This window comes from Colletotrichum fioriniae (genome assembly GCF_027942845.1).
Source record: "Colletotrichum fioriniae strain IMI 355084 chromosome Unknown scaffold_3, whole genome shotgun sequence".
Lineage (NCBI taxonomy): Eukaryota > Fungi > Ascomycota > Sordariomycetes > Glomerellales > Glomerellaceae > Colletotrichum > Colletotrichum fioriniae.
Window position 1 is genome coordinate 3,151,459 of NW_027076839.1, and position 25,904 is coordinate 3,177,362.

Genomic DNA, 25,904 nt, shown 5'->3' on the forward strand with positions numbered 1-25,904 from the left:
TTGTTGGTACATGTACAGATAGTGACCCCATCACCTCCCCAAGACGGAGAGCAGGGGAGAAAAAAAAAGGCCTATGGCCTCTCCGCCCGCCCCAAAAGGGATGGGAGAGGCAACACCTCCCCCTCCCCTTCAATCACCCTCAAAAACGACAACCCCCTTACTCATCGCTCGGCTGCCTCATGTACGCATCAATAGCAGCACTAAACGCCGCAAACGCAACACACCCGCCCAGCGCAGCCTGCGGGCCAGCATTCTTCGCCAGAATCCCGCCCGTCAGACATCCCGCCGCCACACCGTTACCCAAATCGTTCTTGGCCCGCAACCCCTCGATACCGCACTCGATGCCCGCGAACAGCGCGCCGACTTTACCAAAGTTCTTGGCCATGCTGTATGACCGCGTACCCATGTCCTTGAAGCCCACGCGGAGCTGCTGACGCAGAGGTAGGTCCGCAATGGGCGTCACCGTCGTTTGGCCGGCCGTCGTCGCTGTGTGGAAGGGGGTGTCGTAGGACATCTATGTTTGGAAAGAAGTAAACAAGGTCAGCCTACATGCGCTTCCTGGAGATCCGAGAGAAGAGAAAAGAGTGCGAGAAAGAGAGAAAAAAAAGGAAGGGGGGAGAGAAGACGTACAGATGCCATAAACATGCCAAACAATCCTCCCATACCGAAACCCATGACACCAGACATGATACTCTTCGTAAAGCAGTTCTCCATAAAGTTGGTCATCTAGCGCGAGTCCGTCGTCAGCATAAGAGTCATTCCAAAAGAAATAACTTCCTCGACATACAGCCTTCATCTCAGGATCCGGAGGGCCCAGAGACGCCGCCGCGCCTGGGGATCCGCCTTGCGACTCTTGAGGAGACATCGCACCGCCGCCGGGGAAAGCCATTGTGTGGCAAAGGAATTAGTTGTGTGATTGTGGTTGTGTGTAGGGAGCGACTCGGTTGGATTATGCCGATAAAAGCGATCGCGACGCGTGGGTAGAGTTGAAATGAATGCACCGGAGCTGATGGATCTTGAATATTTCTGCCAGCAAAGACCGCCCCTAGGTAGACAGACATTCGTCCCTGAATGCGCCAATGGCAAATTTATTTCACGCTGGGCTTCCATCCATGCCAGGTACATCTTATCTTATCGGTGGAGCACGTGCAGACCCCACCGTTCTTGTTCGACCGACCGACCTCCGAGCGGGTCTTGCCGACTTCGGGTGGGGCCAAATGCCGGGTCTTCTCCGGATTTGCATCTGTGCTTTACTGTGGCTGCGATACTAACACGTCAATTACCGCCAAGGCGCTGGGTCAATGTCACCATCGTGTGCAATCTTCGTTGCCAAATTTTGCCTTATCAATGTTTTCCACCTTTCTTGAAAAGTGAGCTACAAGGATCCTGTTCTCTATCAGAAGAGCATGCCCGTCAATCATAGGTCCGCTGTGATATCTGCTTGGCATGCCATCCAACCGTCTTTGGACGCAGACTGGCATGGACCAAGACCGAGCCTTCTTGCTGCTATGGACCCTGAATCACGGAACCTCACGCTCATCCCTGGTATCACCACGGCGTACCGATATCGATACTGGATGCATCGAACAAAAACTCTAAATCTTCTCGATACCACGTTCCTTCGGCATCCAAGACTGCAGAAGACTAGCCACCATGCATTACCGCAAAAAGAGGTCGCCAACGCCGTTTCTAAGCGTTCGTGTTCGGTCAACATGGTCGAGGCCGAGGTAATCATCGTCATTCGTCGCAATCTTCCACAACTCGTCATCTGCTCATCTGTCAGCTTTGCAAAAGAGAATGGTTCCAATAGATTCTTACCATCGTTAAGGTATTGGGGCTTCGAGAAATGGGATCTCTTCACCACCGCGAACTTGATCTTCTCGAAACTCTTGCCCTTGATACCAGTCCGCTTCTCCAGGCGCTTCTTTGTATCCACGAATTGTTCACCCTGGCATATCATTAGCATTCTGCAAAGCTTCGTTTGGAAAGCGGCACATACCTCGACAAGCATGAACTTGAAAGGTACACCGTGGACCCTGCTGGGCTCATTCTGGAAATGGAACACTTGAATGAAGTTGGTCGCCTCTTCGTCGTTGATCTCTTCCTCGGGTACGCGTTCGGCGAAGACGTTGGTGTAATCGTTCATACTAATGACGGGGTAATCGCGGGAGAGTTCGCGGTAAAACTTGTGACTGCTGGTCTCGTACACGCGAATGCGGCCTCCTTCGGTCTCGTCGGGGATGCTGGCCTTCTGGACCAAGACTTGAATCAGGTCCTCAATGTGGCCGTTCTTGGCCACGAGGAGATCGAACTGCTCCTATGCATTGTTAGCATTGCATTCCGCTGCGGCATCCTTCGCTGTAACTCACCTCCTTCGTGATGCCCTCACTAAGCCAAGTGATCTTAATACTCTTCTTAGTGTCTAGCTCAGCCAAGCTCATGTCTAATACCTCAAAGTAGAATGCATCGGTTCGTTGACTTGAACTGAGTTGATTGTATCCAGAGGGGTTCAAGATGAGCTGCAGACTCTGGTTGACGCCACGCTTGACAGTCGTCTTGGGGTTACCTGTAGCCGAGTTGACGGTCCAGAAGCGGATGTGTGTAGGATCGACTTCGAGCCTCTCGCCGACGCGGTCTGCAAGAATGTCATAACTGATCTTGGAGTTCAGGACCAACTCAAAGGGAGGGAATCTCTCGGCATTGCAGCGTGTCGGGTGCGCATGGAATTTCACAGTCTTCTTGTTGTGGAGGAAGTCGTAGTACTCCCGTGCGTCATCGAAGCGGTCGGCCTTCTTGGCAGGCTCTTCCGCTGCCTGCTTATCGCCCAGACCTAGACGCTTTTCAAGGATGTTCCTGTCGCCCTTGCGTTCTGTGGTCTTTTGGAAGCAAATGATGTCGCCATCCTGCAATTCCGCAGCCTTAAGAGATTGCTTGGCCTTCAAGACTTCGATCATGGTCGGCTTGATTTCCTGGAAACGGTCAATAAAGTCTCGGCAAGCAGCCAAGATTCAAGAGCTTACCTCCCAAAGGGAAATCTTCTCGTCACCTGGCAGCTTCTCGCCCCATCCCATCTTCTTCATGATGATTGGGACCAGTTCCTCAACCTTCTTCTCCTTGCTGATGTAGACGTGGCCGATGCCATACAGAGATTGAGCCTCCACGTCAAAGTGCTTGAGGAAGATCAAGATGAGATCATTCTTCACAACAACCCCATTAAGCTGGCCTTGGTACGTGGGCCACACTGCCTCGCCCTCTGGTGTCGTCTCTTCTGCCACTTCGGCCCAGACTCTCAAGAACTGATCTCGGTGTGCAGCCGCCCTTTGGAAGGCCTCCTCAACCGTAGGTCGCAGATCCATAATGGGCTGGTCAGGACGGATTGTCTTGTTCTGACGATTGACCATAACCCAGAGGCGAACCTTGCGAGGGTCTTGTTCGAGGTCTGCCGCGATAGTACCAACCAGATCCTCCATTGTCGAAGCTCTCAGTACGCGATACGAACGTGGCGCCGCATCGCCATCGGCCTGGTCTGCATCGAATGAGGTCAAGTCGGTGCCTCCGTGATTCTTAAAGGTCTGCTCCGTGATGACCTTGACGCCGATATAGAGGTGCTGCTCCTCCTTCTCCTTGCGCTTCGCCTCTCTGAGAGCAGTCTCTTCGTCAAACTTTGAGCGCAGGTGAAGAGGGATGTCCTCCTTGGAAACCGGGCAAAGAATGTTGTCCAGGCGCGACTGGCGAATGTAAACCAACATGTATGCGCTGTTCTGGCGTACGACCGGAGCCTTTTTCTGGAGGGGTGCTCGCAAGTGGTTGGCAGGATGTGTTTTGTATTCTCCGCCAAAGTTCTCCTCAAGCACCTCACGCATCGTGGCTCTCGTGACCTTATCATCGTCGTACTTGTAGAACCATCCGTCCTTTTCAGGCTTGAGGAATGCATAGTAGTGGCCGGCGTTCAGATCACCGCTGTGAACGAGGACGCCATGAAGCTGGTACGTCCATGACTCTGACTTGTCGGCATCCTCAGAGAGGTACGGCGCTGCGTCGAAGGTTTCGGGGAATTCGTATCGATCGTTGATCTTCATCATGGTGTCTCGTTGAATATCGTATTCGAATCGCTTCAGCTGCAAGTGCAAGACGTTGGGGAAGCTCTGGAAGATGACACCCTTGTTGGCATCCTGCAGCTTAAACTCGTCGCCGGCGTAGTACTGGTTCTCGCCGTCCATCTTCTCGACCTGAACGTAATCCTTGAAACTGTCCAAAAGGTTCTTGTTGCCGCTGACATTGAGCTGGATGTCCCAGAAGTCCTCGACCCGGCTGGACTCGTAGTCGACGTTGACGCAGGAGATGTACGTCTTGATCTTACCACTGAACATCTGCGGGAGCACGTGCTCGGCCGGGGTACCCTTCATCTTCTCTTCCATACGCTCCATTAGCTTTCGCGACAACTCCTGAACATCCTGCTGCTCAAAAATGTGTCTTGTTTCCCAGCCAAAGGACTTGGTCAGTTCGTTCGTTCCGACAGCCTGCTCGGAGGTCTGCAGTTGGTAAAAGAGACGCTGCAGAGTGTATGCGCTGTTGCCCATGCTCTCTTCGTGGTCTGTGGGAATTTCGTAGATGGCCTACAGATAGTCAGCAATGGCGCAGTAAACGTATAAAGGGTTCTGTGACTTGACCTTTCGGAAAGCGTTGGTGAAGTACAAAGACTGAAGAAGAGAGTTTAGATAACAAGTGGCGCCTTGGTTGCGGAGGCCAACGTAGCCTGTTTCCTTCTTGGAATCGTAGTTGTTGAAGTTGTGCCAAAGGACACCAGTTTCGTCTTTGACAAGGCGGAGGTAGGCCGTGATGTTGGCAGTCTCGTTCTCGCAAAGTGGTCGACTGCCACCCTCCCAGGGCACGTTGAACATCTTTCGCAGCTCGAGGAAGCGAGTGAAGCCCCAGTCTGACTCCTCCTTTGTGAATCTGTGGTGCGCCGTATGGTGGGTGTAAAGAGTCGGGTCGTTCGGGTTCCATAGCACAAGCGCGAACTGCACGCAGCAGCTCCAATTCTCGGGGATGTTTGTCGGCTCAAATCCATGCTCAAGGTAAATGGAACACTGGTCAACGTTGTTGCCGTGAGGGAAGAGAAGAATGCGCCTGATGTGAGTGTAAGCGAAGCTACCGAGACAAAGCACCACGGGGGATGGAGGTAGCGCACCATGGAAAGCCGCCAGCCTGGAATACAGGGCCATGCTCCTTCTTTGACATTGAACGCCATGCTTCGACAGTCCATGTGTTGACTACGTCTTCGAGCACTTCGGGCTCTTCGTGGAGGTGTGGGAAGATGACATCCTTCATAGCATCGACTACCCGAGTTAGCCGGCGCGCAGTCCATAAGAGGTTAGGTATGCCTACAGTCATTTGCCAAAGGCAGGTCCTGCAGCTGTTCGGCACCATTGTCGAGGTTGTCAGGATCGATGATGGCGATAGGCTCCTTCTCTGAGTCGGTGCCGCCGACGTACTCGTCAGTGTCCACCACCATCTCGTTCGGCGAGTGGATATCGTTGTTGTAGCTCTGGAATAGTAGACTTGAATCAGCCAAAGAAGCGGAACGGTATTCAATACAATAGCAGGAGAGTAGCTAGGAAGCGATGCGGCGTGGTAGGGGTAGAAATAGATACGGTAGCAGCAGAGAGCTTGGCTGGCCTGATGGCGGGGTATCGAACGTCGCTCGAAGTCCAAGCAGTCCAAGCTGAAGCCTGGGGTGATGAAGGAGATGGGAAGTTGTGGTGACGACGAAGCTCAGTAAAGAAGAGGTGCAAGAAAGGAAGTGGGATTGTGCAAGGGAGTAGTCGCTTTGTCTCGTAGACTCACCATGGTCTATGTGCCGCGGGATGAAGGGAAGTGCGAGAGGAGCCGATGCCGTTGCCAGTCAGGGAAAAGCAGCAGACTGGCGATTTGCGCCAGGGCTGCTTCGATGACGGAGTGGGTGCCGCAGAGGCAGGTAGGCGACAGGGCGACAAGGGATACAAGGTTTGACGGCAGGCTGCGTTATTGACCCAGGAAATGGCGGGTGCAACGAGCAATTGTTGCCTTTGGAGGATGAAGCAAGTCGTGACAAAATGTTGGTGAGGAAGAGATCTTGCATGAACAAAAGGCAAGACCAGGAAGGTGGAGGCGGCGGGCTGGTCCAAGCAGGTGCGGAACCTAGAAACAGGTGCAAGGTCGGTCGGCAAGGTGAGGTGAGGTGAGGTAAGGCAAATGGAGGAGGTGCACTGTAAGGCAGGTACGTACAGGCAGGTGCTGTCGCTAATAGAGTGGGCAGGTGAGCACTGGGCAAAGAGGCAGTGGGAGGCACCTCCGTCAACGTATAGACACCTCAGGTAGAAGGTGGAAAGGGTTACAGTAAGCCCGCCTTTATTACATGTTATTTTTTTCTGAGTGAATGGGATAGGAGCAATAAGATGGCCTTGCACCAGTGTCTCTTATGATCAAGACAGGTAACTCAATTTTCTAGGTTGTCATGGTGGAGAGAATGGAATAGTGAGAGAAAGGTGAGGCGCAGTGCAGCATCAGAGTCCCAGACAGGCCCTCGTGAGACCAAGAGTATTTGATGCCAGGCATGCCTTATTCATGAAGTGCTCGGCTGTGAGGAGCAGGAGCAGGCAGAGGAGTGAAGGGTACTCAGTTCATGTTAGGACTCAATGCTGAGACGCTGCTGTCATCTTAACAGGTCCGGGGTCAAATCATGCCGTGGCAAGTACTCGAGGCCCGCCTAGGACCTTTTCTGCCGGCCAGCTGGGGGCAAAGGTGAGCTTGCGTGTAAGGCACTTCACCTGCTGCTCTAGTGCAGCCAGTCAGTGAAGCCGCTGTCTGGCACAAGCTGCACGTACCCAGATGGCATTTGCCCCTCTGATTGGGGTAGAAGGCCCCCCACACATCCAATGACGTTTCTGTGACTGGCAACAGAGCTTGCGCATTCCAGTTTCCTTTCACCTCCAGCTGGGTTTCTGAGACCTGAGACTGCTGAAGTGACGCTGGAGGGTCTATCTTTTTAACATCTGATCGGCTCAGGCCATCTCAGCCTTGTATATCAGCCACCGCTTCTTCAAACATCCCACTTGGCCAAGCAAAGCTGGACTAACGGATGGCCAAACGCCTAAGACTCATCAGATCCTCCAAAAAACACTCTCAGTAAGCAAGCAGTGTCAAGGTAGCTGAGTTTTGCAACCCTATCTCATCGCCTGAAACTTTGATCTAGAGGTCTAGTCTCACATGGGAATATGACCAATTTCTGCTACCTATCTACTCACAGAGTGGACGCTAGACAGAAAATCTGTTTTCGACAAATGATTAACTAGTGTTCTTCCTCTGAGCATGGCACCTCTGGTCCTAAGACATCGGAGCGGGTTATTCCTCCACGGAGAACTCTGACAAGCAACCAGCCAGCCTGTCACAGATCCAATGGGATTCGCCTTCACTTACGCGGGCAGTCTGAAGAAGTGGATTCGGCCGAAGTGAGCATTGAAAGCTTTTGCGCCGCTTGCCTTAGTCACTAATTGGTCGCTCAGCTCATCCGATATGTAGGCATCCCAAGAGCCTGGTACTCATACTGGCTGGCTGCAGTAAAGTTTCCATGTCATGGATATATGAGCACTACAATTTATGTACATTGCACATGTAAGACTCGACTTTTCCTGAGCCATCTATGATTGCCGGAGACATTGTTCTCTATTCAATGGTCTATTTACTTGGTTCAAAGATATTGGAAGATGTGGTAATTTCACCCCTCAGCTCAAAAACCCGTGCCCTGCATTAATGCCCTCTGATGCGGTTCCTCTGTCATGCCGGGGTTGCCAAGTTCCACATGTCAAGGCGAGGAACAGAAATGCTAGAACATAGATCTTTGAGATATTGTCGTCCTTCCTAGAACCCCTCTTGTGTAAGATCATATAGAAGAAGGGAATAAATCGATATGTTCCTTAGTCAGATCCCCACTTATGCCACCGCACCCCTCCATCCGAGTGCAGCACGACTCCCGAGGCAGATAATATCCCCGAGCCCCTTGGACCCGTCACCCGTGCGTTCGCAACTGCCAACAGCGTCCAACTGCTGCTGAATACATCTATCCTATTAGGTTTCCTTACTGTGCCCCATAGACAGCTCTCACCGGGAAAATAATATCGAATACCACCTTAGGTATTGGCACCATATCCTTCCGTCTCCGCCGTTGTAGTCTTTCACACCGCCAGGTCAAGTCTCGTTTCAAGGAACAAAAACGTCTGACCATAAATCAGGCATAGGAGTCTTAGAACATGTGTTTGAACTCTCTGTGTTTCCACCAGTTGAAACTTTGGCAGGGTTCATAAGGTAGGGCCGTTTGAATGAATCCACAGACTCTGGCAGCTAAGGTACCTTGAGTTCTTTGTCCGACTCTCCGTATGGGATGCATATCCGCAGCACATGCTCTTCAACGGAGCTCTTCGGTATCTTCACACACCTCAGCTTTCCCCATGGCTGAAAATGCTGACCGAACATTGTCATCTGACAGAACTGGGTTCCCAACCTGGCAGAGACGGGAGGGCCAGACGGGAAGGGCACACCTCTACTGCGTAGATCAAGCTGGAGCTCGCGCACGCCAGGGCCCCAGATGGCCCAGAAGGGGGAGAGGGGTGTGGGTCACCGGCCCGTCGGCGGATCCAATCACGTCACGTCGTTTCTGGCGCTGGAGACGTGGAGGCCAGGGTTGCCCATTGCGGCAGTCCGCAGCATGGTGCGCCGATTCCGCAGTGTGGGGTTATAGTTCCAGACCCTGCAAGGTAGCAACCGCCGGCCATTCTCGATGCGAGAGTCATCCAATCTGTCGACCGGTCACGCTTCTCTCGAGACAGCTTCAACAGCTGCCCAACCCGCCTCGCAACATACCTGTTGACCTCAAAATCGCTCATATACCCGACCCCCTTTAAGAATCTTTCCACCTGAGCAGCTTCTTCTCTTTCTCGCTCCGCTCGAGACCTCCGTTCCTGCGACTTTCCCAAGTACACGAAAGTTTTTTTTTCCTCTTTCGTTTTTACCTCCCACTCGTATGGAATTTACGGCATGGTGTCCATCGCATTGCGGCATGCCGGTAGACGATGCGGATTGACATCAGCCCCCAAGAGGGCAACGCTGTTCGCGCCCGGGAGGCTACGTGAGAACGGCGTCTCTTCGTCGCCATGGCGTTCAATGAGCAGTTCCACTTGGAGACCGGTCTCTGTCCTAGACGAGTGCGTCCATCCCCGCCCCCCTGCACTTCCTGTCGTCACATGCTAACGAACCTCTGCCAGATGGGTTGTGAGAGAAGCCCGCCCGATCAGCTTGCGCCAGCTCATGGTCTTTGGCCGCTCCCTTACCGAATCGCGCCTCTTGAGCTCTGCCAACTATGTTCGAACTGAGCTACCGACTCGGTAAGGTTGCCCCCATGTGCCCCTGCGTTCATACTTTCAAAGCAGTCACAGACTGACACTCGCAACAGAATAGCACATCGCATTCGAGACATGCAACAGCTGCCCTACGTCGTCGTCACGAACCCCCATATCAAAGAAGTCTACGAATTATACAATAATGCGTTCGACACCTTTCGCAAGATCAAGGAGATCAAGACCCTCGAGGACAATGAAAAATTCTGCCAAATCATCAGTGGGATGCTCAAGGCGCACCTCACCGTCATACCAAAGCTCTCCATGGGCATCTTGGAAAGCAGAGGCAGCATGGATGCCAAGGACCTCGACAAATTCATGAACACCGTCTTGCGGTCTGTAAGTGCTCGTGTCCTACTCCATAGTCCCACCGTCGGGGGGTTAGTCGTATAGCAATTCTAACCATGAACGTCATTGGGGCGGAGCAGAGAATATCAAGGAGAGTCATCGCAGAGCAGCATCTCGCCCTCACAGAAACCTACCACTCCCCTTGGTTCTCCCCCGGCGCAAAGCTCTCCGAGTCCGAATTCATCGGCGAGGTCTTCATAAAGTGCATCGCAAAGGACGTCATCGAGCGCTGCACTCGCGCCGTCCAGAGCCTTGCCCGCTCCACCTATGGCCACGATGTCCAGGTCCCCGAGATCAAGGTCGAGGGCCACCTCGAGTCCAGCTTCCCCTACATCCTCAGCCACCTCGAGTACATCATCGGCGAGCTCCTCCGCAACTCCGTTCAGGCTGTCATAGAGAGAAGGCAACGGAACAGCAAAGACAACAACAACAAAACCAAAAACGCAGACGATAAACCACCGCCGCCCATCGAAGTCACCATCTGCGAGGCGCAGCAGCACGTCATCATCCGCATCTCGGACCAAGGAGGCGGCATCCCGCGCGAGGAGCTCCCCTACCTCTGGTCTTTCTCAAAGGGGCCCCAGAGCCAGCGCCGCCTCGAGAACCTAGGCCGCGTGCCTAAATTAGCCGCCACCATGCAGGAGCTCCACGTCTCGGACGAGCTGGGCCGCGCCGACATGAAGACTCCCAACAGCCACGCCCACGGCAACTCCCTCGCCTCCATGACGAGCCGGCCGCCCGATCTGCGGCTGGGCATGGGCCTGCCCCTGAGCCGGGTCTATGCCGAGTACTGGGCCGGCAGCCTCGAACTACACAGTCTCGAGGGGTACGGCGTGGACGCCTTTCTTCAGATTTCCAAGCTGGGCAACAAGAACGAGCAGTTGACGACCAGGGCCACGATGGATGCAGTATAAGTGTTAGAAACGATCTCTCAAGACATGGGGTGCAAAGGCGGCGCATATGTAACGATACCAACTGGCGACACACAATAGGACTTCTTTTTTTCTGGGAACAGGAGCACACATACACACACATCATCCACACAGGTAGCATTTGCTACAAACACACACATGAAACAATTGGGATTATAAGGTAGACGCCTTTCTCATTAATTTTGGTATCATGAAAAGGTGAGCTGGATTACATCGTGACTAAGAAACAGGTGGGGGATAACTAAGCGGGAAAAAAAGGGGTGTAACAGGTTCTTGGAAAGAAGAGAGCTCCCAATGTAACGTCCATCTCATACCATATCTAGTGGGCACGTTTTGTGTTTTTCTTCCCATTTCTCGATTGGTCGTGAAGACTCGGGGCTTATACAGGCGAATTCAGCCAAATGAGTCAAGCCCATTTCGACAAGCTAGAAGCTGGCATATCCATGATGACGCGTCAAAAAGATGATATTGCAGCGGATTGGTGCTCTCGATCCCCGAATAGAAGAAATAAAAAAGGTAAAATTGTCGAGAATCCAGCAAGCACCAATTGCCCAGGAATAAACCGCTCAAAAATCGAGGGGGGACCCTCACGTTCGAATGCCCTTAGCGGCGACCGTGGCTGCGGACGGCGCTTCCCTGCATCTGCTCCAGTTCGGTCTCCAACTGCTTGATCTGGGCGTGGGTCTGCTCGAGATCCTTGTTGAGGCGGTCGCGCTCGGCAATGAGCTTCTGCTCCCACTGGCGGAAACGCTGCTCCTCGATCTTGACCTGCTCGGTGAAGCGCTTGCGGAGCGCCTCCTCCTCCTCCTTGAACTTGGGGTTGTCGAGCTTCCTGGGGCGGGCCTCGCCAAACTTGCGGGTCTCCATTTGCTGGGCGCGGTAGGCCTCGTAGTGAAGCTCTTCGGTGGTGTGGATGAGGTCGAGCATGTGGGTGCGGATGAGAATCGATCGCAGCTTCTTGAAGTCGCAGTGGTCCTCGTTCTCGACCTCGGCAACACCCCAAGAGTACTGGCGGCCCTTGACGATGCGTCCGTCGCCGGTCTTGACATCCTTCTCGGAACCGATGACAGCGAAGGGCATCGCAGCCATCAAGCTGCGGGCGTGTTGAGCAGCGGGCTCGTCGTCCTCCTCGACGGGGGGCTGATAGATCTTGATGCTCTGGGCCTCGATGACGGCGCGAATCTAAAGCACCCAACGATTAGTCTGTTTGTTTTCAACAAACAAGTCAATTCAAACTTACGCGAGCCTTGAACTTGGCCAAGTCCGCAGGGCTAAGGGTATCAGCCTTGGCGATGACCGGGATCAGGTTCACTCTCGAGCAGAGTCTCTTCATAACCTCAATGTCGAGGGGCTTCAGGGTGTGGCCGGTAGGGCGGATGAAATACAGGCAGGTGTGGACACGGAGGTCGATCTTGTCCTGACGGCGGGGCTGCTGCTCCTGAAGCATGTAGGACTCGTGCTGGTCGTCGAGGAACTCGATGATGGGCATCCAGGAATCGCGGTTGTTGACATAGTCGCCGAAGCCGGGGGTATCGATAACGGTCAGGCGGACTGTAAGCCGTGTTAATCGTATGATCCACATCACAGGAATTGGCAAGCAAGAGCCATACCCTTGAAGAACTTCTCCTCCAACTCAGCCTTGGTGATCTCGATCTCGACGGTCTTGTCGACCTGCTTCTGGTGACGGCGCTTGTGGTCGGCATAGTTCTTGATGGTCGTGGAGAACAGGGTGTTGATGAAGGTGGTCTTTCCGAGGCCAGACTCGCCAGCAACCTAGTGACTTTGTCAGTATTCCCCGGCATGGCATATCATCATGTGTTCCGTCACACGAGAATGGACATACCATAATAGTGAAGGCAGCACCTCGCTTGGCAACAATCTTGTGTCGCTGGTTAGGGAGGTTGGCGATACCAATCGGTGAAGCGCTCTCGGCGGCGGCGGGGGCCATTTTGGGCGGTATTTGACGATTAAACAACTCTAAACTCGTTTCTGATGCCTGTGAGAGGGTCGTTGGCCGCAAGAAACGCAATTGAACGCGCGACTGTTTTCGTGATGTGGTTGCGGTGTGGGCGTGTTGACGGTTGAGTTGGGGAGGTTTGAGCTTGTGCTTCAGGGGAATCAAAAGGTGCCACCTCCAAATTTCCCTTTCGGCCTTCTGGGGTTGGGTGGTGCACACTCATTGGGCCCTTCGCAGGGGACTAATTAGGACCCCCTTTTCCTGCCAATCATTCCCCTCTTTCCCCCTGGCACTTTCACCAACAGTTTGTCTAGCCCGGAGGGGATTAGACCGCGGAAATTAGGATGAATGATTCCCCGACCCCGCCAAAAAGTTGCAGAGCGCGCCTTCAATCGATAAGAAAATCTTGGGTTGGAGAGAATTTCTGTAGCTTCAAGGTGAGGAAATGGGTGCTAATTGACAATGAAGACCGATTTCAAGGTAGGTTTTGCAGGATTTTCCTCAATTCGCACGCGATTCTGATCATTGTTTCAAATTCTAGTTTTCCAATTTGCTCGGCACGGTATACTGCCAGGGCAACCTGCTCTTCAGCCCGGATGGCACCCATTTATTCTCGCCCGTGGGGAACAGGGTTACTGTCTTCGACCTGGTGAAGTACGTCCAGCCTCGAAAGTCGGCGCAACCCAAACGATTCCCTGCTAATTCCTTGCTAGCAACAAATCACATACACTTCCCTTTGCACACCGGAAAAACATCTCGCGAATCGGCCTCACTCCTCGAGGAAACCTGCTACTGTCCATTGACGAAGATGGCCAGGCCATTTTGACCAACGTCCTCCGCCGAATTCCCATTTACCGATTTTCGTTCCGCTCTACTGTTACCGCCCTGTCCTTTTCGCCCTCAGGACGTCATTTCGTCGTCGGTCTGGGCCGCAAGATCGAGGTCTGGCATGTGCCGTCCACACCAGATGCGAATGCTGAAGGAGAGCTCGAGTTCGCGCCGTTTGTGAAACACCACACCCACACACAACACTTTGACGAGGTGCGCAGCATCGAGTGGTCCAGCGACTCGCGTTTCTTCCTCAGCACCTCCAAGGACTTGACCGCGAGAATATGGAGTCTGGATCGTGAGGAGGGGTTCGTGCCGACGGTACTTTCGGGGCACAAGCAGGCGGTGGTGGGGGCCTGGTTCTCGGAAGACCAGGAAACCATTTACACCGTCAGCAAGGACGGTGCTGTCTTCGATTGGAAGTACGTCGGAAAGCCAGTCCAGGACGAAGACGAGATGGTTGACGAGGACGAGGACGACATGCGCTGGAGAATCGTCGACCGACACTACTTCATGCAGAACAGTGCGCATGTCCGATGCGCGACCTTCCATCCCGAGTCCAATCTTCTCGTCGCCGGTTTCTCCAACGGAACATTTGGTCTGTACGAACTGCCCGACTTCAACATGATCCACACCCTCAACATTTCCCAAAACGAGATCGACTTTGTGACGATCAACAAGAGCGGAGAGTGGTTAGCCTTTGGCGCATCGAAGTTGGGGCAACTCCTGGTATGGGAATGGCAATCCGAGTCGTACATCCTGAAGCAGCAGGGCCACTTTGATTCTATGAACAACCTGGTCTACTCTCCCGATGGACAGCGCATCGTCACTATTGCCGATGACGGCAAGATCAAGGTTTGGGATACCGAATCTGGGTTCTGCATCGTTACCTTCACAGAGCACACAAGTGGTGTTACGGCTTGCGAGTTCTCGAAGAAGGGCAACGTTCTGTTCACATCCAGTCTGGACGGTTCCGTAAGAGCTTGGGATCTCATCAGATACAGAAACTTCCGCACATTCACAGCGCCGACAAGGCTGTCATGGTCATGTATGGCCGTTGACCCTAGCGGCGAGGTCGTCGCAGCTGGATCTCTGGACTCTTTTGACATCCATATCTGGTCCGTTCAAACGGGACAGCTCTTGGATCAGCTCACAGGTCACGAGGGTCCCGTGTCGGCTCTGGCCTTCACACCAAATGGCAACTCCCTTGTCAGTGGTAGCTGGGACCGCACCGCAAGAATTTGGTCTATTTTCAACAGAACACAAACGAGCGAGCCTCTGCAGCTGCAGGCCGATATCCTCGATATCGCTGTGCGCCCTGACTCTTTGCAACTGGCGATCTCAACTTTGGATGGTCAGCTGTCCTTCTGGTCCATCATGGATGCCGAGCAGGTGTCTGGACTGGATGGCCGTCGTGACGTTTCCGGTGGACGCAAGCTCACCGATCGGAGGACGGCCGCCAACGTGGCCGGCACAAAGAGCTTCAACACCATTCAGTACAGTACAGACGGAAGCTGCTTGCTTGCCGGTGGCAACAGCAAGTACATCTGCCTGTACTCTGTCCATACCATGGTTCTCCTGAAGAAGTACACAGTCAGTGTCAACCTGTCTCTATCCGGAACGCAAGAGTTCCTCAACAGCAAGCTCCTTACCGAGGCCGGTCCCGGCGGTCTGATCGACGATCAGGGTGAGGCCTCGGACCCTGAGGACAGGAGAGACGATTCCCTGCCAGGCTCTAAGCGCGGCGACCCTTCCGCGAGGAAGAGAATGCCAGAGGTCCGTGTCTCGGGCGTAGCATTCACACCCACCGGCACAGCCTTCTGCGCCGCCACTACGGAAGGCCTGCTCATCTACAGCCTCGACAACCTCATGCAGTTCGACCCCTTTGATCTCAACATGGAAATCACCCCGGCGTCCACGCTCGCCGTCCTGGAGAACGAAAAGGACTACCTCAAAGCCCTGGTCATGGCTTTCCGCCTCAACGAGGCCGGCCTCATCAAGCGCGTCTTCCTCTCGATACCGCACACGGACATCGCCCTGGTCGTCCAGGACATGCCCATCGTCTACGTCCCCAGGCTACTGCGTTTCGTCGCGGCCCAGACGGAGGAGACGCCGCACATTGAGTTCTGCCTGCTCTGGGTTAAGGCGCTGGTGGACAAGCATGGCGCCTGGCTCACGCAGCACAGGGGCAAGGTGGACGTCGAGTTGCGAATCGTGGCGAGGGCCGTCTCGAGGATGCGCGACGAGATCAGGAGGCTCGCGGACGATAACGTGTACATGGTGGATTACCTGTTGGGTCAGGCCAGCAACGAGAAGGAGACGACCGGTGTAAAAATGTTAGACTTGGCCGCGTTCGACGCCCCCGCCAAGAGTCTGGCGATCGGCGACGCGGATGAGGGCCAAAGTGATTCCGACGGAGATGAGTGGATTGGACTAGAATAAAATCATAGATGTTATTACAAATGTATACCCCCCGTTTTGTCAAGCTGCCATGGTTTTTCTACTGTTACACTCGTGTCGTCGCAATGCTACCCTTTTACAACCTTGATGCCCTCATGCTACCGTCGGCTAGTCAATCGCGAGCAGGAACATCCTAGAATCAACATCAGTACCATGGATGCTTACCAACGGTGCGTATTGTTTGCTTACCTTCCACGCCTCTTCGAAGCCCGCTGAGCGAACCCATCTCGTCTCATCATGTTCAGTGCTGTCCAATAACATATAGGTGAGGTTGCGCCACTCCTCATCCTTGATTTTGATCCAGGGTTTGTCGCCATACTTTGCTGAAAGATCCTGGCAAATACCTAGTGCTCTGACAACCTTGATCGTGTGGCCGTCATCTACAAAGTTATGAAATCTTGGAAGGAGGTCTGTGGAGTTCATCAGTCACCATCTTAAGTGCGTCGAAAGACGAGAATCTTACCAGTCGGCTTGGAGACCAAGTCCTTGCCCTCATCTTTGTCCTTTGGCCTGTATGACTTGACATCGTCCAGGCGGAGCGGCGGGCACCCGCGCGCCGCATACTGCACCAGGTCCATCCGGATCTTGTACTCCAGCATCCGCACCTTGTTCTCCGTTGAGATCCACGGCATGGAATTGAAGCTGAGGAAGATGGGCGCAGCGTTCGTGTGATGACTGTTCACAACATCAGCGTCAGACATTCTCGTCACCAGCCTCTCCCGAGACGGAAAAAAAGATCACACTCACATCAAGAAGAAATCCCACTTTGGTTCCTTACCCGGCCGTAGAGCCGCGCCGCCAGCAACACAAAAGGCATTATGAAACATCTCAGCCGTCCTCTCATCCAGCTCCTGGGGACGAACCTTAACCTTGCTTGCGATCCGAAGCATCTCCTCCGGTGCGCGCTTCAGAATCCCATCAAAGATCTTGTTTGCATCCTTCATCTGAGCAGCTTGAGCAAGCTTTCGGTCCTGGCGTATCTCCTCATTAAGATCCGAAATCGGCGGCATCCGCTCACTCGCTGCCGCCGCCCGCTTCTCCGTCTCGTCGAAAAAGTCCTTGAGCTGGTTCTTATGCACCGCAGCCTGCGCGAGCCCCTCGGCGACGATGGCGGGCTGCTCCCATTCGACACCGTACATGAGCTGGATGATGGGGTGCAGGAAGCCCGCAAACATGCGCTGGAACATGTCGTCGGCGCGCTCGTCGCCCTTGAAGATGTGCTCGTTCAGCGCCGCCTCCCAGCCCCCGAGCCTTTCGATCTCGCGCTGGAAAAAGAGGAGGAAGTCTGGGTAGTGCTTCTCCTTGCCAAGATACGATTTCGCGCGCTCCCAGTCGTGTAGCTCGTCTGCGACTGAGTCGCGTGGGGTCTGGGCTGGGCGCTGGTAGTTTGCGTTTTCCTTGTACGCTGTCTGGATGGCGTCGGGGCCTGCGCCGGTTCCGAAGAGGGCTAGGACCTGATGGGCGATCTGAAATGATATTAGTGACCAATCATGCTGTAAGTTAGGTAAAGGAGAGCTTACATGGTTGTGGAATCCTTCTTGATTGAAGAAGACATGGTGTTTCTGCGCGCAAGATTAGCACACGAGTCACTGAGATGTAAGACATGATTTGTTTCTACCTCGAGATCCTCTTGTAGTAGCTCAGACACCTTGCTCGCGGCAGCATCTTTCTGATCAAACTTCCACAGTCCCGTGTTCGTCACCGGGACATTGATCTTGTATGCCGTCGCCATGTTGATAGCTCTGATCTGGCTGTGTGGGAAAATATGGTTTCCGCTGAATGTGATGTGTTTTGAGATTCTCTTGGGAATCGTGGATGGCAATCTCATTTTACTTGGAGATGGCCCTCGCCATGACATCGTGGGAATGGTAAAGACCGTGACTGAACCTTAATATGCATCAAAGACAGGGGGTCTCGAACGTCTGCAAGACCCCGGGACCATACGCTCGCTTACAAATGAGGTACGCGCGAAAGGGCGAGCGCGAGTGGTAAAGAATCGGAGATGTTCCCATAGGATGGCTAGATGCGGGTAAGTCGGAGTGGTTCCCGGGCGGCGACCACGGGAGGGGGTCTGTGGTGCGCATCAACTAAACTCTACACAGCCATTTCCCCAGACTTTTGACGTCATCACAACTTTGGGAGGAGGATTGGGTTTAGAAGCTGATGCCACCTACCACATTCGTCTGACGATCGAGAACTGAACACCTAGTAGTGTGCTATTGTGTTAGTAAGCCGTGGTCGTATAGTCGGGAATACATCAGACAGATGACCAACAATTCCCGACAGACAAGGACGGACCGGAGAGTTGTAGACATATACCTCCGAAACCGTCCGGCGAAATCCCCACTATTCCACGGTCTTCGGTCTCCGTGACCTGCCGGCCTTCCCAGACCGTTGACCGAGACCCGAGCCCCATCTGCACTGAGCTACAAATGGCTAAGTAATGAAATCCAGATCCGTCCCAGTTGCAGGGTGGGAAGTCAAGCGGCACATTGCGCTCCGGCTGGGGTCGCTTTAGTAATACGTTTGGAATAGGTAGTGGACCCTCGCATTAGTATGTGACGGAGGGGTGGATGCGCCTTCGGTCTCGAAGCTTGAACGCGAAGGGCGATCAGATTGTAAAAGAAGTAGAAATACCTCGGCCACACGCGAAGATTTAAGCAACGTATTAAGCACTACGGCAAGTAGCCGCCCAAGGTGATTGCTGTGCGGGTACTCCAATCACCATCGGTGAGCCAGGATATCATAGGCAGACAATACGAGATAAAAACAACCGAAGTTGACATGAAATGAACACCTCGGCAAGAGCCGGGACAAGCTGCCTATATATGTAGACGACAGGTCCCTTCTGCTTTCATATTTCGGCGGTATTTGAATATCTTGCCCCCACAAACGAGAACCTCGAGACTGACTCTGTCGAGATCAGGTCAGGTAGCCTTGCTGCTTGGTCTTAGACGTGCTTCCGCCTGGAGATGGGCAGGCTAGGTACTTCAGCAAGGTGAGGCTGAGATACCTTACCTAAGGCGAAGTATGCCAAGCAAACTCGGCGGAAGGAGTAGGTGGTTTCGGTGAGACGTGGCGAATCTCCACAATCCTTAACGACTCCCGCCCACTCCCTTGACCTCCCATCGGAAAGAGCTGCGGATTCCATCCCAAAAGTCCGAGAGGGAGCAAGGGGCCGATGGGACAATCCCTACCGCCAAACCTAAGCTTAAAATGACTAACATCCAGCAGATCTAGCTGTCTTAACTTTAACCCGAGCTATTCACTTGCACGGCGGTGCATTTTGACAATAATGTCAGAGCCATCATCAAAAGTCTCGCGAAAGCATACGTACCATGGCGATCGTTCTTAGCAAGGCGTAGCATTCGTCTAGCGAGCATCGTCCCCAAGGACCAGGCGACGATAGCATTCTCGTATGACATATGTCTTGCTTCATCCTCCCTGCCGCAGCCTCGATGGTGAAGGATTCTGCCAAGGCTCACATCTACATGCAGGCTTCACGGCCAGTGGTAGTAGCCAGTGGTCAATCATCAGGCGAAGAATATCCACCGTACGCTAAGACAGCAGGCTCTCCAGTCTGGTTGCACGAAGATATTGGTGGCGTGTCAGACCCAAGAATAGGAGTCCTGCAGACGGCGGCTGAGGCCAAGTCGCTCTGAGCCGATGGGCCCCCCATCGAAGCCACTAGGACATGTCGTTGCTTCCCTCGGACACTCTGTTTCCCATCTTTCTAGTTCAGACTTCCTAGGACATCGCGACGCTTTTTTCTTTCTTTCTTCGTCATAGAGACCAGACCGGGTGTATCCAACATCTGTCTCTACATGCGTCGTTCAACATTCTTCTTCTTCCCTTGGTTGGTGGTTTACGTGCGGTGCTGGAGTCCCTATGGAAGCTCAAGGCTGGTAGTACGCGATGATGCTCCGTTCTCATCCGATTTTCTGAGAAGAGCCTTCCCTTCAGGTATTTCGTACTTCTCTGTAAGCTCTCCGAATGTTGGCCTTTTTCCTGACTTGAATAGCGATTGTTATAGGTGACTATGTGTATATAGACGGCGGCGAGGTATCCCAACTCTATGATGGCAAAGTTGGGGCGCCCGCCGATCACCCGTCGTGGGCAGGTAAGATTGAAGTCTACTCTGAAATTGGATGAAGACAAACCATTGACATCAACTGCTATCCAGTCAACTCTACACTCTCCATCAGTCTCAAGCGTCCATGGACCAACTCCAGCGTCACGATGACATCCACTCCCAAAAATGGGCCAAAGCTCAGTAAGCAAGCCATATGGCGCGATCCATCCTCGAACGGATTTTACGTCTGGGGCGGCACGATGGCCTACTTCGAGAAACCCCCGGTAAAAGAGATATGGCACTTTGAAGTGGACGGCAACGGGGGCGGGACCTGGTCGAAGGTCCCTCCCCTGAACGCCACCGTTTTCAAACAGCTTGTGCGCTCCACAGAGGCCTCTTTTACCCAGAGCAAGGAAGTGGGATACTACTTTGGCGGGTTCGCGGGCTCCCGAACTGATACCTTCATCACTGATGAGGGCAAGGGACTAGCCATTCCCGGGCTAATATCATTCAACATGACTTCTGGAGAAATAAGAAACACGTCCTCGACAATGTTCGGCCAATATGGGACCCTGATAGAGGGTTCAGCACAGTTTGTACCGTTTGGATCTAGCGGACTGGTGCTCTTCTTAGGCGGAGGACAATCACTAATCTCCTTGTCGGATTGGAAGGAGATGGAATTTGACAAGGTCACCTTGTATGATCCCAGCAGTCAGTGGGCTCTCTTGGCGGCACGTCCTTCAACAAAGTACTGACACTTACTCAGCCGACAAATGGTATACTCAACAAACCACAGGCTCCAGACCGTCAACACGAGGGAAATTCTGTGCCGTGGGTGCTTCCAGTACCAATAACACGTACGAGATGTAAGAGAAACATCTCTCATCATCTCGTTTAATCGTCATAAGTGGCAGAAACTAATGCACGCACGTTACTCAGCTTCTTCTACGGCGGCCGTAGCATCAACAGGGACAGCATCTCTGGCGAGGTCTACGTTCTTAGCTTGCCTGGGTTCGTCTTCTTCAAGACAGCAGGCTCGTCTGTCCCTCGGGCAGACCACACGTGCGTCGTCGTAGCCGGCGGAGGCCGCCAGATGCTTTCCATTGGCGGGACAGACGGGTCCCTAGGCTTCCCCAAGTCACTGACCAACCCAGACCCCTGGAAGCTTGGGCTGGCCATCTTTGACATGACGGAGTTGCGTTGGTCCGACCGGTACGATTCCCAGGCGCAACCGTACGAGTCGCCGAATGTGGTAAAGCAGTGGTACGCCCAAGGTGAACTAGACTCAGTCGTGTGGACGAGTGAAGAGGTGAGGGCCTTATTTTCTACGCGTAAGTGAGCTTGACATTGTGTTGAAATGTTAAGTGAAAAGAATTGACCAAATAGTAGCGGCGCCCGACAACTCGACCTCGGATCCCTCACCTACAGGAGAATCCAGCGCAACATCGACTGCGCAAGCTTCTCAGTCGTCCAAACCGCCCACTGGTACCATCGTAGGCGCCGCTGTTGGCGGTGTTGCAGGCCTCGTCCTCGTAGCCTGCCTAGCAGTGTTCCTCCTGAGAAGGCAGAAACGATACCAGGCGGCACCACAGCAGGAGGCCGGCAGCGGGCACTTTGAAGCCAAGGGGCCGGCTGGGGCCAATGCGCTCCACGAGGTACATACTGACCACTTCAACCCCGTCGAGTTACCTGCAGAACACGGCGCTGCGGAGCTTAGCTCCGCGCATGGTGTGCATGAACTCGAACAGCCAACGGCAAGACCTTTTCCCAGGTAGGACAGAGAGAACACCGGCAGACGAAGAGTTGAGATCGGCAATTAGGCTTCGTATCTCTCGAACGCGGACATGAGCAATAGAAGGTCACACAATGTAAGAACAGGGACGAGTAATGGTATAACAAACGGAAAACTTTTTGAATTCAGAGTCCCTCCCTCTTCCTCTAGGAGGGGAACTCGATCATGGTATCACCAGGTTTTGTCTAATATTAAGAGAGTTCATCATCATGCGTGTATGTGTGTGTTGGGGGGTGTGTTGTGTTGTTGTCGTCGTCGGTGGTGGTGGTAGTCATCAATCTAAGCCTTGCGCTTCTTGTTGGGGGTGGTCTCGGCGTCGCCCATCTCCTCGTCCTCGTCCTCGTCCTCCTCGTCGTCGGACTCAAAGTCGGCATCGGACAGCTCGCCGGCCTCCTGAGCTTGGGCTATCATTGAGAGTAAGTCTCCGTCTCGTCCTTCTTCGGCAGCGACGGCACCGTCGCGGAGGAACTTACTAAAGTAGTGGAGCGCCTCGGGCCACAAGTCAGTGGCGATGGCGACGGCGACGTCGTCGCCGTCGGGGAAGATCTCGAGCTCGAACTCGGTCTCATCCTCGTCGCCCTCCTCCTCCTCCTCGGCAGTCTTCTTGCCGGCCTTGCGGTCCTCGAACTCCTTGACCTCCTTGGCGAGGGCGGCGGCGCTCTCCTCGGCGGAGATGCGCTTGCCGACGTAGCCGAAGAAGGAGAAGAAGGAGACGCCGCCCATGGCGGTCTCCTCGACCTTCTTGCGGAGGGCCTCGGCCTCCGGGGTGAGCTTGCCGGGGGTGATGGGGCCTTGGTCCCAGACCTTCTTGGCGGCGGAGAGGAGGCCCTCGGTCAGGTCCTTGCCGGCCTTCCACTTGATGTCGACGGGCTCGGAGACGAGGCCGGTGTAGGTGGCGGAGTGGCGGTACCAAAAGGTCTTTTCGACGACGGCGTCCTCAAAGTAGTCGTTCTCGTTGAACTCGAAGCGGATGGTGAGGGAGCGGGGGTCGCCGCCGGAGCCATTCTCAATCTCGGGGCGGGAGACGGAGATGGTCTTGAGGGAGGAGAGGAGTAGGGCGGCGTCGGATGGCTGGATGTGCTCGTCGACCTCGGGGGGCGACTGCTCAAAGACGAGGGCCCAGAAGTTGGGGATCTTGGAGACGACGGCTGCGCGCTTCTCGTACAGAGGCTTGGAAAGCTCGTACTGCTTGCGGACTGGGGAGGGGTGTTAGTTGGGTGAGAAATGAAACGAATGGCAGGAAAAGAGACAGAAAGAAGACGATTCCTGTGTCTTTTCCTCCGGGAGGATGTGAGGGCTTGCCCAAATAGAATCAAAACATACCAATCTCGTTCTCAACGAGCTCGAACTCGCGCTCGAGGTCAGCGAGCTGCTCGTAGGTGACACCAGTCTCAACCATTTCAGTCATTTTGGCGGTGTTGTTTGCGTGTGAGTGAAGGAGTAAGAGGATAAGTGATGAGGTGTGAGAAGCAAGTGAGTAAGTGAGGAGAGTCAAAGAAGGAGGGAAGAGAAATCTCAAGAAGGGTGCTATGAGATTTTTCAACTTTCTTTCGTGGCGGGGTAGTGATTACAGGAGAAAAAAAAAAGTTGGCGGGGTTGTAATTAGCCTGAGTCGCAAAGGATTTGTTCAGAAGCAAAGCTCAGGCGGTGGAGGGGTGGGTGGGCGGCACAAGGGCCAACGATGTCTTAAGTATTAAGTACCAAAGTAAGGTATCCAAGACATGAACCTAGGCTGCTTACCAAATCTATGGTACATATACGAATGAATACTCTAGCATTGTTTGTTTGTTATTCTCTCCTTGAATGGGCATAAAAAAATTATTCTGTTAAAAAGAGGGACCGTGTGGTTCTGAATACGTGGGGGAAAGAGGAGCGAGGGGAGGGGTGAATGGGCCACAGCAGAGAGGCAACCGTAACGCCAGGAACAAACAGACAAGGGAAAAGTGAATGAAGAAATTTTTCAAACAGGTTCGCCTGCATCTCTCTCTCTCTCGTCACCTTGTCACCTCGTGTGTGTGCTTGTGCTCTTTGGGTTCCTGTGACGCCAGCTCTCAAGGATGGAGGACAAAAGCTGCAATCTTGACTGGCTATTGCGCATTTGGGCGGCGGTGACTGATGTCATTGGATCGTGTCCCCACGTCCCTGTTGATCTCGAACTTTTTGGAAATCCCAGACGTATCCAATTGGCGCCAGACGGAGCATTTTTGGCGGGCCCATTGGACACTTGCGTTGTGCATGGTGATTTTTTTTTTCTTCGTTTGCTGTCAGTCCTTCTTGACTCTTTGCGATCCAAACTCAATTGGGAATGTCTCTAGAGTAAGCTATCGCCAAGAACACAACTCAAGCGTGCCTTGAACGTGCTTACCGCTAACAGAGCCACATGGTACTGTAGTGTCTCCCCCTCGGCATTCTCAGATCATCGTGTTAAGCTCCCGCTCAACGCTGAAGACTGAAAAGCTAGACCCAATGGAAAAGGGTCCTCCTCCCTCTTCTTACCCAGTCGAAGAGCACCGTGCCTGGACCCCTAGCGGGGTCTCACCCGCAATGGGACCTCTCCAAACAACGATCTTCCATGAAAGTTCACCTACTGGACCTCATCAGCGAAAATTCTGAATCTGAAGAAAAAAAGAGACAGAAGACCAGAACAACAACAATAACCCCTCCCCCCACTCACATGGCAATTTCGAGCTTGGTTGCTTCTAGATCATCAATTTTTCTTCACGACTATCCACATTCTGCTTTCGTGTCACCGCCCTACCCAGGCTAAGAGGCGGCAATTGCCCGTGTCCCCGCTACTGTAACTGGGAAGTCGCTGTTCCAGCAAAATGGTTAATTCATGCGTTCTTATTGTCTACTTTTGTCGTTAGCCGCGCTTCTCTTCATTGCGCGCTCTTCCAGCTTCTGTTGCTTCTTCTTCTATGTTCTCTTATGGAGTTATGACAAACAGCGACCCACTGAGGGGGTCCGATCTCTCTCTCTCTCTCTCTCTCTCTCTCTCTCTCTCTCTCTCTCTCTCTCTCGTTGCCCCTCGCTGCCATCGCATCTTGCCCCTGCTCTGCGAGTTCCTCTATTCAGGCCAGTTGCTGGAGAGCGAGTGAGAGAGAGAATCTGTTGCTCATTTGCCAGTCTAGATGATGAGTCGCAATGGGACGAAAGTAGTGTGAAGGAAGCTCTTCTTTCGTGTCCTTCGGCAAGGCTAGCATCACCACGCACACGACATGGAGTAAACTGCACGGCCTAGTTTACGCAGCAAAAAGAAAAAAAATCCATCTAACTGACGGAATGTCACCGTAAAACCGAAAGCAAAATTTTGTTCACCCCTTACTCTCGCTGGCATCATCCCAACAGCTCCCAACCGTTGCTAGGAGACAAAACGTTCAGTGACATGACATGCTCAAGGGGCTCCCCCTCCCCCAAAAGAGAAATCCGAGATGGCCTGCCTCCGCCATACCCAGTAGTACTTTGAACTAGATTTACATGTGAGGACTCTTATTTCCGGGGTTCCATTTTCCCTCATCTCGGGGCCGGGTACACTCTTCCAAAGAAAAGTCGAGTGCCAAAAAAAAAAAAAAAATTCACTGCAAAAAACTTTTGAAAACGCAGCTGTCATGCCAGTCCACAACAAAACGCGGAGCGCCTTCTCCGCCCAGCCCGGTACGTTCACAGAAGAAAGTGGATACCAGTCTCCGGCCATCGGGCCCGAGAAGGGTCCACACGAAACCGGGCCGGGCGGGCAGGACTCAGATAGTATACTTGCCTTACCGCCTGTCAACTTCTCAGCCACGGGAGTCCGTGCTTGTTGTACTTACGTATGCGTGGTCCGTGAATGACGACGGGTGCCCGGTATAAGTCTACATGCCTTCAGATTCTATCTGCCATGCGCTGATACACATCATATCTCTGTATAAAAGCTTTACATGCATTCATTCACAATTATAGTCTGAATCAATGTGGAAACCAGCCAAATTTGTCTCTCTTATGCATGCCATAGTGCCGCGTCATCGTCTTGATTAACCAACAGGTTGACTATTATTGCTTGCGCAGTCCAAGTTTTCGTTCGTCTCTTTTGTTTTTTGTTCTCTCC

The 25,904-nt window shown here is 53.3% G+C and overlaps 9 protein-coding genes across 9 annotated transcripts; 3 read left to right on the forward strand and 6 right to left on the reverse strand.

Moving 5' to 3' along the window:
• Positions 1-157: 157 nt before the first annotated feature.
• TIM22 (Mitochondrial import inner membrane translocase subunit tim22) lies at positions 158-889 on the reverse strand (the record flags this gene model as incomplete). Its single annotated transcript, XM_053190605.1, has 3 exons — positions 158-514; positions 631-726; positions 788-889. The coding sequence occupies 3 exons, from the start codon at positions 887-889 to the stop codon at positions 158-160; spliced, it is 555 nt and encodes a 184-aa protein (XP_053052014.1).
• Positions 890-1,658: 769 nt separating this feature from the next.
• On the reverse strand, positions 1,659-5,515 carry UBP15 (ubiquitin-specific protease ubp15; the record flags this gene model as incomplete). Its single annotated transcript, XM_053190604.2, has 8 exons — positions 1,659-1,768; positions 1,819-1,948; positions 2,000-2,317; positions 2,370-2,969; positions 3,021-4,616; positions 4,671-5,130; positions 5,192-5,339; positions 5,389-5,515. The coding sequence occupies 8 exons, from the start codon at positions 5,513-5,515 to the stop codon at positions 1,659-1,661; spliced, it is 3,489 nt and encodes a 1,162-aa protein (XP_053052013.2).
• Positions 5,516-9,198: 3,683 nt separating this feature from the next.
• On the forward strand, positions 9,199-10,693 carry PKP2 (Protein Kinase of PDH; the record flags this gene model as incomplete). The annotated part of the gene is made up of 4 exons (XM_053190603.2): positions 9,199-9,239; positions 9,300-9,419; positions 9,488-9,770; positions 9,860-10,693. The coding sequence occupies 4 exons, from the start codon at positions 9,199-9,201 to the stop codon at positions 10,691-10,693; spliced, it is 1,278 nt and encodes a 425-aa protein (XP_053052012.2).
• Positions 10,694-11,314: 621 nt separating this feature from the next.
• Positions 11,315-12,659, reverse strand: spn4 (Septin spn4; the record flags this gene model as incomplete). The annotated part of the gene is made up of 4 exons (XM_053190602.1): positions 11,315-11,893; positions 11,952-12,262; positions 12,322-12,484; positions 12,555-12,659. 4 exons carry the CDS (start codon positions 12,657-12,659, stop codon positions 11,315-11,317), a joined length of 1,158 nt encoding a protein of 385 aa, XP_053052011.1.
• Positions 12,660-13,130: 471 nt separating this feature from the next.
• On the forward strand, positions 13,131-15,938 carry PWP2 (U3 snoRNP protein; the record flags this gene model as incomplete). Its single annotated transcript, XM_053190601.2, has 3 exons — positions 13,131-13,148; positions 13,210-13,322; positions 13,382-15,938. 3 exons carry the CDS (start codon positions 13,131-13,133, stop codon positions 15,936-15,938), a joined length of 2,688 nt encoding a protein of 895 aa, XP_053052010.1.
• A 130-nt stretch (positions 15,939-16,068) lies between these two features.
• N0V96_003745 (uncharacterized protein) lies at positions 16,069-16,588 on the reverse strand (the record flags this gene model as incomplete). The annotated part of the gene is made up of 3 exons (XM_053190600.1): positions 16,069-16,089; positions 16,146-16,336; positions 16,420-16,588. The coding sequence occupies 3 exons, from the start codon at positions 16,586-16,588 to the stop codon at positions 16,069-16,071; spliced, it is 381 nt and encodes a 126-aa protein (XP_053052009.1).
• A 111-nt stretch (positions 16,589-16,699) lies between these two features.
• N0V96_003746 (uncharacterized protein) lies at positions 16,700-17,688 on the reverse strand (the record flags this gene model as incomplete). The annotated part of the gene is made up of 3 exons (XM_053190599.2): positions 16,700-17,422; positions 17,477-17,518; positions 17,575-17,688. The coding sequence occupies 3 exons, from the start codon at positions 17,686-17,688 to the stop codon at positions 16,700-16,702; spliced, it is 879 nt and encodes a 292-aa protein (XP_053052008.2).
• Positions 17,689-20,288: 2,600 nt separating this feature from the next.
• N0V96_003747 (uncharacterized protein) lies at positions 20,289-21,803 on the forward strand (the record flags this gene model as incomplete). Its single annotated transcript, XM_065756930.1, has 3 exons — positions 20,289-20,686; positions 20,968-21,302; positions 21,418-21,803. The coding sequence occupies 3 exons, from the start codon at positions 20,289-20,291 to the stop codon at positions 21,801-21,803; spliced, it is 1,119 nt and encodes a 372-aa protein (XP_065614697.1).
• A 296-nt stretch (positions 21,804-22,099) lies between these two features.
• N0V96_003748 (uncharacterized protein) lies at positions 22,100-23,228 on the reverse strand (the record flags this gene model as incomplete). The annotated part of the gene is made up of 2 exons (XM_053190597.1): positions 22,100-23,016; positions 23,144-23,228. 2 exons carry the CDS (start codon positions 23,226-23,228, stop codon positions 22,100-22,102), a joined length of 1,002 nt encoding a protein of 333 aa, XP_053052006.1.
• Positions 23,229-25,904: the final 2,676 nt, after the last annotated feature.